The following is a 14,687-nucleotide window of genomic DNA, read 5'->3' on the forward strand; positions in this document are numbered from 1 at the left end:
ATGCCTGTAATCCTGGCTATCTGGGAGGCTGAGATCTGAGGATCATGGTTTGAGGCCAAATCTGCCAGACTGTTACCTCTAAGAAATCAGCAGAGAGCCAGAAGTGGAGCCATGGCTCAAGTGTAAGAGTGCCAGTCGTGAGCAAGAAAGCCGAGCAAAAGCTCAAGGCCTTGAGTTTAAGCCCTGGTACTGATGTATGCACATGCATGTATGTGTTCACACGCACGTGTGAGTGTGCACATACACAGATACACACACTGACACACAAAGGTTGAGTGTTCCCTGATCACTTCAAATACCTTGTTTTCCACTCAACACAACTCTTTCACATTTGGCTATGGGTTTTTCTCAAATGAGACAATCTTTTGCTGGGCTATATACATGTTTATAGATACAGGAAAATAACTGGAAAGATATCAAATCCGTGTTATTATCTCTTGAGGGATGGGACTTCAGACTTTTATTGACTTCTTTTGGTCAGTTGTGGGGCTTGAACACAGGGTGCTTGTTGTCCCTGAGCTCTTCAGCTCAAGGCGAGCATCCTACCATTTGAGCCACAGCTCTACTTCTGGTTTTCTGGTAGTTTATTGGAGATAAGAGTCCCACAGACTTTCCTGCCCAGGTTGGCTTTGAACTGGGATCCTCAGATCTCAGCCTCCTGAGTAGCTAGATGACAGACATGAGCTACTGGTGCCTGGCTATTTATTTATGCCTCTTTTTCTCCTTGGCCCTGCTTCCCATTCCTAACTGCTTCTAGGTCCTCAAATAAGGAATGCAAATCGAGCAATTCTCAGGCAGGTTCCTGACAACGCTGGCCCCACCTGACCAGGGAGACATGAAAGCTGCTACCCGGGGAATCAGATGGACTCCTAGTGTGTGATTAGGGATTTGATTTCCTGTATCCTTGTTCCTCATGATGACTCTCTGTAACTAGGAGACATGAGGAGTACAAAGCCGGGTGTTGTGGCTCACTCCTGAAATCCTAGCTACTTGGGAGACCGAGATCAGTAGACTGTCGTTTCAAGGCCAGGTATAAAAGTGTGTGAGACTCCATTTCAACCGATGGCTAGTGTGGTGGCGTCTGTCTGTCATCCCCTGGGACCCAGGAAGCACAAGTGAGAGGCTGGCAGCCTAGGCCGCTCTGTGCATAAACATCCTGAAAATAACCAACGGAAAATGGGGCTGGAAGCGCGGCTCACGTGGTAGAGCGGCTGCTGAGAAGCGCTAGGCCCTGAGTTCAAACCCCAGTGCTGCCAAAGGGGGGAAAATCTCTATTATGTTTATATTGGTTATATGTTGAATTGGTTAAGTAAATGGTGTTAAAGTTAATATCTCCTATTTCTTCTTTCTTTATTTTTTTGTTGGTTGTGGGGCTTGAACTCTGGGCCTGGGCGCTGTCCCTCAGCTCTTCAGCTCAAGGCTAGCTCTCTACCACCTAAGCCACAGTGCCACTTCTGGTTTTTGTAGTGGTTTATTGGAGATCAGAGTCTCATGGACTTTGCTGCCCAGGCTGGCTTTGAACCATGATCCTCAGATCTCAGCCTCCTGAGTAGCTAGGATGACAGGCGTGAGCCACTGGCTCCTGGCTCCTGTTCCTTCTTACTTGTTGAAGAAGGTGGTTCTGGGGGATTGAAGGCAACACTTGTGGCTTGCATTTTGCCTCTGCTGGGCAGCGTGACCCAACTGCCCACAGCTGTATCCTCTGAGGCGGCTCCAGGGCCAGGCTCGGGGAGGAAGAGCAGCCTCCTTCGCCCTGGCACTACAAATTGATCAGGTGGCCACACCAGTAACGTGAGCTGTGACAAACAAAGGTGGCAGATGCCAGAGACACAATGTGCAGAGGGCAGAGGCTCACAGCGTCTGTCCCTTCCCCCTCCCAGCTCCAGGAGAACCCTGGGGCAGGCGCCTCTCACCCCCCCGCCAGGGTGGCCCCCGCTGGGCCCCGGTGCCAGGGAGCTTTGCGCCGTGAGCTCCTTGGGCTTGGCACTGGGAGATGGAGTTTATTCGAGGATCCTAAAACAGGGTGGCGACGAGTGGGTATCTCTTACGCTGAGCTGCCGCTCGCTGGCAGCCGCCGGGAGATCTCTCTGTATGAAATTACACCAGAGGACACAGTCCAAATTCCAGTGTGCAAACTGATGCTTGCTGTGCCTGGGCGGCCCTGCCAGCTCCTCAGAACACACACACACACACACACACACACACACACACACACACACACACACACAACCACGCCTGTACCTCACCCTGTAGGGACCACCTGGCATTGAACCCTGGGAAAGGGGAGCTCTCAAGCCCCTGCCCTTGAAGGTGGGGGAACCCCAGAGCAAAGGGAGCAGACGAGGGGGGTGGGAGGGCCTGGGGTGACCCACGAGGGGCGCAGTGGAGGAGCACCGACTGCCTTGGCAGGCGGAGGTGGGTTGTGTCCACAGGCCAGCATTCAGGAGAGGCCCAGCCCCGACCTTCCCCAGCGCTCCAGTGACCTGCAGGCAAAACCCCTTCATTTTTCAGCCTGTATCGGAGGGGAGGGGTTCCCCTAAAACCAGACTTTCTAAGCTGGGCGCCGGAGGCTCACACCTGTCATCCTAGCTACTCAGGAGGCTGAGATCTGAGGATCATAGTTCAAAGCCAGCCTGAGCAGGAAAGTCTGTGAGACTCATCTCCAAATTAAGCACCAGAAAAGCTGGAAGCCTCCTTCCTGGCTCCCCCCGCCCCCCGGCTTTACCTCCTTGGCCAGAAGCATTACCCAGCACCCCCTGCATCCCTGCCCCCCCGCCCCCCACCCCCGGCTTTACCTCCTTGGCCAGAAGCATTACCCAGCACCCCCTGCATCCCTGGCTCCCTGTCCCCCTGCGCCCCCCCCCCCCCGCTTTACCTCCTTGGCCAGAAGCATTACCCAGCACCCCCTGCATCCCTGCCCCCCCGCCCCCCCTCCCCGCTTTACCTCCTTGGCCAGAAGCATTACCCAGCACCCCCTGCATCCCTGCCCCCCCGCCCCCCCTCCCTGCTTTACCTCCTTGGCCAGAAGCATTACCCAGCACCCCCTGCGTCCCTGCCCCCCCGCCCCCCCTCCCCGCTTTACCTCCTTGGCCAGAAGCATTACCCAGCACCCCCTGCGTCCCTGCCCCCCCCCCCCCCCCCGCTTTACCTCCTTGGCCAGAAGCATTACCCAGCACCCCCTGCGTCCCTGCCCCCCCCACCCCCCCGCTTTACCTCCTTGGCCAGAAGCATTACCCAGCACCCCCTGCGTCCCTGCCCCCCCCCCCCCCCCCCGCTTTACCTCCTTGGCCAGAAGCATTACCCAGCACCCCCTGCATCCCTGCCCCTGGCTGCGTCCTGCGCTCCGCGCTCTCACCTTCACCGAGTAGGCCAGCGAGATGGTGACGGCCAGCGGAAGGCCCTCGGGCACGGCCACCACCAGCACCGTCACGCCGATGATGAAGAACTTGACGAAGTACTGCACGTACACCGGCGTGCACTCGGCCAGCCACGGCTTCTTGTTGACCACAAAGGTGTCCACGGTGAAGTACAGAACCAGGATGATGACGGTGATGGCCGACATCACCAGACCTACAACACAGGGACAAGCCGCTCAGGGGGCTCCAGCGGAGGGGCGGGGCAGGTGCCGGCTTGACCCCAGCTCCCCTCATAGCCCTGCTGATTCCTTGTACCCAGAGCAAGCCCTTGGTCCTCAGGGAGCCTCAGCCTCCTTTTCTGAGCAATGGGCACACGGGCTTCCTTCATGCGGCTTTGCCAACCTCACCATGTGGAAATGCGTGCCAAGTGCCTAGGGCAGTGCAGGCCATCCAGAAATAGGAGCTGAAGGACTGCACGGGGCATGAGGACCCTGTGAGATGGCCGGGTGCCCGTGGCTCACGCCTGTGATCCTAGCAACTCAGGAGGCTGAGACCTGAGGATCACAGTTCAAAGCCAGCCTGGGCAGGAAAGTCCAAGAGACTCTTATCTCCAATTAACCACCAGAAAACCAGAAGTGGTGCTGTGGCTCAGAGAGATAGAGTGCTATCTTTGAGAGAAAAAGCTCAGGGACAACACCTAGGCCCTGAGCTCAAGTCCAGGACTAACACTGGAGCACACCTGTGCGCACACACTCTCACACACACACATATACACACACACACACACAGAGAAAAAAACCAACTGTGCAAGCCAGACACTGGTGGCTCATGCCTGCAATCCTCAGGAAGTTGAGATCTGATTCTAGTCTGAAGTCAGCCTCGGTAAGACTCATCTACAATTAACCAGCAAAAAGCTGGAAGTGGAGGTATGGCTCAAGTGGTGGAGTACCAGAGGATGATCTCAGGGATAGCTCTCAGGCCCTGAGTTCAAGCCCCAGTACACACACACACACACACACACACACACACACACACACGTACACACGTGTGTGGTTGTGGGTGTAGAGCTGTGTGCGGTGAGGTGAAGCGCCCATCACTTTATTCATTCACACCACAAACAGTCTCAGGGCCCCCGTGACAGGTCCTGGGCAGGAAGGCTTTGGGGAGGAGGTGCTAGTGGGGAGACCAGGGGTCCTGGATTTTCGGATGAGGAAATGGAGGCTTGGGCAGGGAGGGCCACCGGCCAGGGAGACACCGTGGCTGGGCTACAGCTGGTGACCCGCCCGGGCTCCCCTGGGTCGCTCACTTGCGCAGGTGTCTGTATCCCCAAACGCCAAGGCTGGCTAGTGCCTGTGTTCAGGGCGTGGTGCAGGCCGCAGCCCCACCAAGCAGGCCCAGAGGTCTCGAGGGATCGAGGAGTGTCTGGAACTCTGAGGGACCTGTGGCTGCTCTGTCCCTGAGTGGCAGCCCTCACCCCGGGGCTGCCCCTGTCCCCACCCCAGCTCTGCCTTCGGGAATTCAGCCAAAGGAGGGGGCAGGAAGGGAGCCAGGAACCCCGTTCTGGGTGGGGTGAGGTGGGGAGGGGGGCGTGAGGACGGTGAAGGTCACAGAGGGTCGGCACCTCTTCTCTCCCGCGAGGGGGGCGCTGCCGGGTGGGATGGAGGAATTCCCGGGCCTGTCGCCCCCACCCCCCTCCAGCGGTGGAGCCTCAGCCCCGGCTTCTCTCCCTGCCTGTCGGTGGCAGGGGCGGGAAGCCAAGCACCCAGCAGCCAGGCGCTGTCACCAGCCCCCCAAGTTTAAATATAGACAACCAGGCCTATAATTTGCTTCCTTTCCCCGCGCCGTGGTGTCTATAATTAGAGCTGGGAGACGGCCACGGAGCGGTGAGCGGCCAGCTGGGGAGGCCTTGAGGGCGCCATCTCCTCAGCCGGGAGGGGAGGCCGGGGCTGGGCGCCCGGGCGGCCGGGGTACACCCTGCAGCTGGGCTCAGCTCCGTGGCTGGGGCTGTCACGGCCCGCCCAGCCGTCACCTGCAGCTGCCACCTCAGTTGGGAAGCTTGGATTGTGTCTCTGGGATCCAGGTAAGGCTTTCTCCATGGGCTCCTGGCGCTGCCTTCCACCTCCCGTCCAGACTAGATGGTCATTATAAAGCACTCGTCCGCCCCTGCTCTTCCCTTCTCTCCCGTGAATCCCAATGCCCTCAGAATGAAGTCCAGGCCTGCCTGGAACTCCAGGCCTTCAGCACCTGCCCCTCTGCAACCCTGCAGGGGCCAAGTAAACACGTGCCCGGTGTGCCCAGAGCCCTGCCGGTGCAGACCACACATCCCGAGACCCACGAGGAGGAGACGGAGGCCCGGAGCCAACCAAGTCTCCAGCGTCCTTGTAGCCGTAGCCAGAACTCAGCACCTGCTGCCTGCCATCAGGGCCAGGCGTTTCGCTGAGCTGAGTGCTGAGTGTCCGCTGTATACAGGACCCGACTGGCTCCTGTGCGCACGGTGCAGCCTCTCCGCCCGTGGCCCACTCACCCGCCTTGCCGATCTGCACAGCCAGCTTGGTGAGCTTGCCCTGCAGCACCGATTTCTCCTTCTTGTGCATATTGGCCTTCTTCTTGTCATCGGCGTCGCCGCCCTCCGCGCTTTTCAGGGGCTGCATCTCCATGGCGGCCGCCCCATCCTGTTGCTTGGCTGCAGGGGAGAGGGGAGAGCACGCATGTGTGCATACAGACACAGACACGCACGCAGGTCAGCCCGCAGGTGGGGGACGTTGGGGCCACGCTGCCTGCCCGGTGGGGGAGGGGAGGAGGGTCCCACTTCCCCGTGTGAGCCCCGCATGGCCGGCACAGAAGCTGGGATGGGATGTGTCCCATTCAGCGGGATCTGGCTCCCAGAGGCGTCCATCGCCTGGCACCGGGAATCGGGGACACAGCCTGGACTCATGGGGCCTCACCCTGATTCCTAGAAGAAGCTGGGTCCTCTTGGGGTCTGCCTAGGCCCACAGATCCAACCCCAAAGGGCCCCTCGGCCTTTCCACGCTCAGACAAGACAGAGGGTGGGGCTTCCCATTGTGCCCCAGGGGCCTGGTGGTTGGGATGACAGAAGGGACTAAGTTTAAGAGGAAAAAGTGGTGTCTGCGGGCATGGCTGTGCCTGGCACGGGCACCGAGTTCCCACTTCCAGCCAGCAAGGGCTTGTCAGCACGGGATAGAAGGAGGGCCTGGGTCCTTTTTGGACAGACTGGATAGCCCTTCTCCCTCTATACCGGTCTCAAAGGACCAGCTTCCCAACCTCCACCAAATGGGCAGAGGCTCAGCAGACGCCAGCCTGGAGGGGGCCCCCAGCTCGGCGGGGACACCTGTGAATCTGGCCCTGCACCACCAGAGTCACAGCCCCCCACACCCCCACAAGGCGCCGGCCACGCAGGTGCGGCTGAGAGGACTCAGTGCGGTCAGTACAGAAGGTTACCTTTGCTCTGGTTGCTGTCCACATTGCCATCCTGCATTTTACCTACACGACAAAGAATTTTAACAGACAACAGAGAACAGACAGGACAGGTTGGTCATCACCAAGACGCAACAGGCTACGGACTTTCACAGCACAGATGGAAGAAGGGCTGGGCTACTGGGGTCCACGGAGGAGGCCCCGAATAAGGGCCAGTCTGATGGAATTAGCCTCCGGGCTGCTAAGTGGCTCTTGATTCTCTAGAGGATGCAGAAGAAAGGTCCTCTCTCCCTCCCTCCCTTTTCCTCCGTCCCTCCCTCCCTTCTTTCCTTCCGATACTGGGGCTTGAACTCAGGGCCCTGTGTTCTTTATTTATTTTTTTTTTTCACTTGAGCCACAGCTCCACTTTCAGTTTTTTTTTTTTTGGTGTGTGTGTGTGTGTGGTTAATTGGAGATAAGAGTCTCACAGATTTTCCTGCTGGGCTGGCTTTGAACCGTGATCCTCAGATCTCAGCCTCCTGAGGAGCTAGAATCACAGGCGTGAGTCACCGGAGCCTGTTTGCGAGAGGATTTCTGTTGAAATAATTTCATAATTTCTTAGAGAATAAAGGACTAGGTATGAAGCTGAAAGGGAGCTGAGTCTGCTGGAAGGAAAAAAAAAATCCCAGGCCCCAATTAGGGCTTTTATGGCTAGCTTGGTTACTGTGTTTGAGGAATGGAAAACTTGGCTCAGCTACATCCTCTGTTTTTTCCAGTAAAAGAAAATGAGGGTGGGGGAAGAGACAGAGACAGAGACAGAGAGAGACAGAGACAGACAGAAGAGAGATGGAGGGAGGGAGGGAGGGAGGGGGAGGGAGGACCTGCCCTCTGGCTCCGCAGTGGGGGTGGGGATTTCTCCTTTCTCCTCCTCTTTCTGAGGGCTGACCCCCTGCCAGCACCCTTGAAAGCAAGCAGAGTGGAGGGGCCTCCTGAGGTGTCTGGGAGCCTCCTGGTCATGCCCTGATTCCAGGGGGAAGCACTGTCTCAGGCCGCAGTAGACAGGCTCGGGTGGGTCTGGGAGCCCCCTGGGCCCCCTCCCCACAGCAGGCCCAAATGCTGCCTTGTGCAGGGGAGGTGCTGGGTCTGGGCCTCCCACAGGTCATCGGGCTGCCTGTGGCCTCCTCCCTAGCCTCGGCCAGCACTGGAGGCTCAGATGTTCACCACCTCTCCTGAGCCACGGCCTTCACCTGTGCTCACCCACACACCAGGCCTGCGGGACCCACCCAGAGCTGGGTCTCCGGCTTGGCATGGAGGAGAGGCCTAAGAAGCCGGGCTGTCCGTGCACAGCCACCGCCAAGCCCATGGATGCCCGGCCCATGCAGTCTCCATGATGATCTAGTGCTCCTTCACCATAGCTTCCCTGGCAAAGGCTGGAGGATACTCTTTTACAGGGAAACTGAGGCTCGGAGAGGGTGGCGGTCTGTCTGGGTCTTAGTGGGAAAGTGGAGAGCTGGCCTGAAGGCTGTCTGTGCAGGTCTCATCTACTGAGCCCAGTGTAGGGCATCAAGGGGGTACGGCGGGGACTTGGGGCCCCATCGGGACAGCGGGGAGAGGAATGGATCTACCCTTCCCATTCTAACCACACTCCTGGCTCAGCTTTTGGCCACCTGCAAGGTCAATGCTGTCAGTATACTGACGGGGAAACCGAGGCACCGGGAGGTTCGGATGTAGCTTGATTCTCCGAATCCCAGCCTGCCACTCTCACCCACTTTTTCAGTGACTCCGTGGGGAGACGTGATTGCTGGGGACCCCAGCCTGGCTTCTGGTCAGTGCTGTTTCCAGTGCCCCCCATTATGTAGGTCAGCGGCCCACCCTAGCACTGAAAGAGAAAGCCACCGCTGCTCTATCAGGAAATTCTGTCACTGGATTAAAAGACAACAGAGAGAAAACTTCTGTTTTGTTTTTAGAGCAAATAAAAAAAAACATTTTTATGATTACTTTTTATTTCTTAAAGTTATTCCACTAGCTAGGCTAAGGGGCACGGAGGACTGGGCGTCAGTACTCTTGCTTAGAGGGCTCCAAGGGCCTCTGCTTGTTCTGCATATCGTCAGATGTGCGCAAGCCTACTAGACCCAGCTAGCAATTTACTCTTTTATTACCAGAAAGATCATCAGGAGCGCGTATGTTGGAGGAAGGGAGCCGTTGTGGGAGCGCTTCAGTGCAGATGGCCTGGTTTGTCAGAAGCGAGGGACTTATTTAGGGCTCTTCTCTGCCAATTTGGTGCCTGCCTGGCCCTGCTCTGTGTGGGACACCCAGCTGTGGCCCCACGTGGGACCCGGGGATATGATTCAGGATGAGGGGCCTGGAGTCCGATCTCTGCCTCTGGTGCCCTCCATGGCTGCTCGAGAGGGGCTAGTTCTCTGCGTATGACGAGGGCTGTGGGCATGAGGCGCCTAGGTGTGCGCCTAGGTTCCGGGCGGGGGGGGTTCCCTGGGAGACAAGCTTTGGAGAACAGACACCTAGGGAGGAGACTAGGAGCTGTGCCTCTCTTCCCTCTCGGATACAATGCCAACCGCACGGGTGCTAGGAAGAGCCCTGTGCTGTGTGAACCAACATCAGGAGTCCCACGTGACTCCGCCATCAAGCCTGATTAGAGCCGTGACATATGAGTAAATAGACACATACTAAAATCACCATGGCGACGTCTCCCAGATGAGAGAGGACCCATCCACCTTGTCCAGGTGATCTTGGGAGAGCAGAGTTGGGGGTGGGGTGGGGAGGTGGGGAAATCATGGCCACCCGCCATGTCTTTTCTCCTTGTTATCTACGTTATCAAGATTTAGTTCAGAAGACAGGTGAAATGCCATCAGGTTCCCTCCTGCCGACAATTGGTTAGAATTCAGATTCCCACAGGACTGGCAGGGGGCGGAGTCAGACATGGATTTCTGATGGGGGGGCGGGGAACGCGGGGATTCTGGGTGGTCCAATCACATCTCAGTGTGGATGGCTTAGAGCACTCCCATCCCCCCACCCCCAAGAGCAAAACTATGGGGCACAGCAAACCCACTGGGGCAAGGCCCCTCTGCCAAAATAGCCCGAGAAGCCTCTTCTCATCACTGCGCACTGTACAACAAACAGCACGTTCCAGGGTCTCACGACTTCTGTGGCAAGGCAGAGACCGATTCACTGTCCAGCGGTTCTCAAACTTTTTTTTGGGGGGGGAGGTCAGTGTTGGGCTGGAACCCAACGCCTTACACATGATCGGTGCTCTGCCGCTGTGCTACGCCCCCAGCCGTGGCTTCTGTAAGACAGGGTCTCGTTATATGCCCCAGGCTGGTCTCAAACCCCATCTTCCCACCTCAGACTCCTGAGTGCTGAGATTACAGGTGCTCACCACAGCCTTACTCCCCACACGATACTCCTCGTTAACCACGGGGTCATTTTCTTAGGGGGGATAGCTTCTTCGTTTCCTTGTGAAATTTACAAGATACAGTCCATGGTATGGGGGAAGGAGGAGGGTTGAGATCAACAGGAGAAGTACACACTTTGCCTGTGGCTAGATCTGGGTTCTGAGTTCAAATCCTGACTGCTACTCTCCCGTGTTGGAACTTGGACTAATGCCTTGATCTCCTCGAGCCCCAGTCTCCTCATCTTTAAAGTAGGGGTAAGGAAACTTAGGCAGGGGGCTGTTCCAAGGATCGCATGACGGGGAGAGCACAGAAGGCTTGCAATGGTACCTGACACCCAGGAGAAGATGTGTGTTTTCTGGGTGGCTGCGGGTTTCTGGTAGTAGTTTCGGAAGTAAAACCTCTCCCCGCCCCCCCTTCTCCTGGCACTGGTCAGGATGGTTGGCATCTGCCTGCTACTCCCTGGGCAAAGGTGCCAGTTCCTGGCTGTTCCTTCTTCCCCAGCAGTGGCTTTGTCCATGCTGATTCTCTCTGTCCACTCTCTGCCCCATGATGCTTCTCCCAGCCCTCACGTCCCCTTCCTCTTTCTGAACCAGCACCCGTGAGCAGGAGCGCCGTGGGCAGCCCCTGGCGTTCATGCCGCGGTGTATCTCAGCCAGGGGTTGGGGTGGGGGGGGGGGGAGGGCAGGGCTGACCAGAGTCTGCGGGTTTTACAGGAGAGATGGTAGAACGAGAGAAAAACCTGCAGCTAGAGACTGATCTGCAAGGATGAAGGGAGAATCCTTCTGTCTCTCCCTTGGCTCCTTCGGGCTCTCACCCCTCCAGGCACGGCCTGCCACCATCTTGTTCCCTAGCCTGGGGACAGGGTAGAACTTGAGCCCACGGAAGTCTTTCTCGAGCGGGGAGAGCTCCCAGCTGGCGGCTCAGGCTGGTGGGTGTAACCTCAGCCCTGCCCGTGCAAGAGAAGTGTATGCTGAAGACCCCAGGCTGCGGGCAGACCCCACGCCCGCCCCCCCCCCCCCAACAAGGGGCAGTGAGAATGCAGACCCACAGACGCTTCAGCACAGCAAACAGCCAGAAACACCAGCTACATGTGCACGACAGAACCTGCCTGAGTCTGAGCACACCACTGCCCTTGTGATCCATGGGGGAGGGGGAGAGGGCAGAGAAAGACCCGGAAACCAGTGGCTCGGCCATGCTGTGGGCCAGGCTGAGGAGGTGAAGCCTGGCGGGGGCCCTGCTGCCTCCTGGGACTGGATCAGAGGCGGGGTGCTTGGTGCAGGGCCCAGAGACAGGCTTCAGCTCAGGTCCTGACCCCTCCCCCTACCCCGGGCCACCTGCCCAAAGCGGGGCCGGAAGGTGCTTAGGAGAGGGCCAGGTCTGGCAGGACTGTACTTTTGGGGGGCTAAATATGAGGCCCAAGCCATGTCCCACGGTTGGTGCCCCTGGGGGAGGGGGTGGGGTATCCAAGGCCCACACGGAGCCTTTTTGGTAGTGACCAGCAGGCCTGGAGTTGATGTCCTGACCGGCCATGGCTCCTCTCTTAAGTGCCTGTCCACCACGTGGGGGACAGAGTGACCCAGGGTGACCCACGCCCATCCAAGGTCATCCAAGGAGAGAAAGGCCGGAGCTGGGGTGGAGGAGGACAGGCCCCCCGCCCCGGCTGGAGGGCTGGCCCTGGAGACGTACCATTGACTAGGCTGGCATTTGCGCTATCGGCAGCATTGGCAGCTGCCGCACCGTCTGCCGCTGTGGGGTGGGAGGGATGGAAAATGAGCGTCACAATGGAGGGAGCCACAAGGACAGAGACGCAAAGAATATCTCTACTGGAAATGAAGAAACGCCAATGCGGGGGGGCGGGGGGGGGAAATGCTCCCATGGAGATGTGAGGGGTGTTCAGCACCAAGCATGGAGCACGAGAGGGGCTCAGGAGGATGGCATTTTAATTTGGGGGGCTCTCTCAGCCCTGCTAGCCCAGCCGGTCAGGTGGAGCCCCCAGCTGGGCCACGGGGTCCAGCTGTCCACAGAGGCGGGACCGCGGGGGAATCAACACCCAGAGTTCTGTGAGTGGGGGGGGCAGTGGGCACCAGTGCGGGGTTGGGGTGTCCTAGAGGGGTGCTGCGTGCTGGAGGCTAAGATCAGGCCTCTGCCTGTGGCCCGTCCTCCTCCTCCAACCAGCCTCCACGTGGGATCAGCCGCTGCCGCTGCCGAGAAGGCCACCTCAAAGACACCGGGAAGGTGTTTATCAAAGACTGAGATGAGATGGCAGGGGCGGCATGTCTGCCCCTGCTTGCTTTTTCTGCAGGAGGAGGAGGGGGGGAAGGGGAGGGGGAGGAGGGGGAGGGGGAGGGGGAGTAGGGGGAGGGGGAGGGGGAGGAGCAGGAGGAGGGGGAGGGGGAGGAGGAGGAGGAGGAGGAGGAAGGGAGGAGGGGGAGGAGGAGGGGGAGGAGGAGGGACTGGTGAGCAGGTCGGCCATGTGCGGGGGGGGGGTTTGGGGGGCTCTGTGGGGTGCAGAGGTGCTGTGGTGTGGCCAGGCGGAGGCCGGTGGGCAGATGGCTACTTGACGTTGGCCATGGAGTGAAGTCATGGAAGGGCAGAGAGGGGAGCTGGCCAGTCCTGCCCCCCTGGCACGGTACAAGGGGCACAGAGGGGCATCTGTGGGGGGGTGCGGGACGGAGAGCCCAGCGGGCTGTGGCCTCGTCAGGGTGTGTGACTGGTCTGGTGTCAGGCCTGGTGCTAAGGCTGCAGCTGACTCCCCCGGCCCCTCGCCCGGGTGGGGGGGTCTTACTGTACCTGGTAGCTGAACGCCATCCCCCTTCTGCACACCTGTGTGATGATTTTGAGACATGTTAATGAAGAAGCACACATGCCCATGTCTTCTGCGCACACGCACGCACACGCACGCACACACACAGGAGATGGGAAGGCGCGGTTGGCAGGCTCTACGTGACCTCTCTAGCTGGCTGAGGTATGGGGCAGGGGGAGGCCCAGCCCTGACTGAGTTGTCTTTCGGGTGGTACCCCACTTCCTCTCCCCACAGGAAGCCAAGGCCCCCCGCGCCCTGCCTCACGGGTGCGTGTCTAGCGAGGGACCCTGAACAGACTCCTGGGGTTGTTGAGACCTACCTTCATCCTGGGTTTTCAGACATGGGGCTGGACCGTGGGCACTGGGGGGGGTTGCTCCTCAGCCGGTCCCAGAGGCTGCTGCGTCTTACCTGACTGCTCAGATCTGCCCCGCTGCCTATGGCCTGCCCTGGCCAGCCCGGCCACCCTGGGCGCAGATGCTCACCTGGCGCACGGTCACTATCATGGCGTCCTCTGGGACTACACTCCTCGACCCCCGTGTCCCCCCCCCCCCCACCCCGGTCCTGTCACTGGACTCTTCTCCCCTGGCAACCTCTCCAGGCTGGACATCAGCTTAGCGCTATCGTTCTTCTGGGGAATGAGGAGAGCCGGAATCTTGGGAGGGGACTGACCAGAGATGGGCTCTGTCCTCATGGAGGGTCACTGGCCTCTCCTCTCCCTCTCCCAGACCCCAGCAATTCTGGGCGCCGGGGATTCTCCCCGGAGTACAGGGCAGATGGAGTCCGGGCTTTAGCTCTGCTCAGTGGAAGGAACATTCCTAAGCATGAACTTGACGATCGGGGTACGCAGAGGCCGGCTCACGCCGGCTGCTTCTACTGCCCCAGCCAGAGCCCCAGGAACACACTCAGCACCCTGGGCCTGACCTGGGAGGGCAAGGGGGGGTCCACGACATGACTGGACAACACGGAGACTGGGACAAGACCCCGGAGATGGAACAGACAGCCCGCCTGACCGCAGGGCCTCGGGGCGCAGGAGGGGCGCGGGCACCGCGTGGACACAGAGGCTCTCCCTCACCGCGTGGAGTGAACTCGTAACCAACAACAAAACAGCGTGGCCTGAGAAGCTCCTCTCCCGTGGGTGTGCAGGAGGGCGGGCTCACCTTTTTTGTCTTTCTTCTCTTCCTCTTCTCCTCCGGCCCCCAGCAGGGTAAAGATGATGCCCGTCTGAGAGTTCACTCCCACGGCCGTCACCACCATGCGCCCTGAGCCCTCCATCACGTGGGTACCTGAGGAGGGGGCGGCCGCTGAGTCCCAGCCGCAGCTCTGCGCTCCCTGAGAACGGGCTTCTCCCTAGCAGTGAAGGGTCACACACCGCGTGTGTGTGTGTGTGTGTGTGTGTGTGTGTGTGTGTGTACGTGCGCGCGCGTCTGTGGAGACTCGTCTTGAGATGACGTTCTTCAGGACGCCCCTGGCTCGGTTCTCAGGTGCTCTGGGAGTGATCTCCTCACTGTTCTGGTTTTAGCTCAGACAGGCCTTCCCTGGCCGGCCTCCACTCCCCATCCTAGCTCCAGGGCCTCCCTCCCACCCCTCCATGTGCCCTCATCTTTCCTGTCTATTCCCTCCTTCCTTCGCTCTGTTCCCCTCACTCAGCATAGCAGGGACCTTGTGTGTCCCATCAACCCCAGGGCACAGTATGTGCTTCCTTCC

At 59.1% G+C, this 14,687-nt stretch overlaps 1 protein-coding gene across 1 annotated transcript in view; it reads right to left on the reverse strand.

Moving 5' to 3' along the window:
* Atp2b2 (ATPase plasma membrane Ca2+ transporting 2) overlaps positions 1 to 14,687 on the reverse strand; it is a 59,623-nt gene that overhangs the window by 26,823 nt on the left and 18,113 nt on the right. Inside the window, exons 5-10 of the mRNA XM_042679909.1 lie at positions 14,141 to 14,266; positions 12,971 to 13,003; positions 11,867 to 11,926; positions 6,816 to 6,857; positions 5,881 to 6,039; positions 3,356 to 3,570 (exon numbers count right to left, since the gene is read on the reverse strand). Coding sequence (XP_042535843.1) covers positions 3,356 to 3,570; positions 5,881 to 6,039; positions 6,816 to 6,857; positions 11,867 to 11,926; positions 12,971 to 13,003; positions 14,141 to 14,266 — 635 coding nt within the window. The remainder of the gene's footprint in view (positions 1 to 3,355; positions 3,571 to 5,880; positions 6,040 to 6,815; positions 6,858 to 11,866; positions 11,927 to 12,970; positions 13,004 to 14,140; positions 14,267 to 14,687) is intronic.

Source organism: Dipodomys spectabilis, unplaced genomic scaffold (assembly GCF_019054845.1).
Source record: "Dipodomys spectabilis isolate Male_0828 unplaced genomic scaffold, ASM1905484v1 ptg000054l, whole genome shotgun sequence".
Taxonomy (NCBI): domain Eukaryota; kingdom Metazoa; phylum Chordata; class Mammalia; order Rodentia; family Heteromyidae; genus Dipodomys; species Dipodomys spectabilis.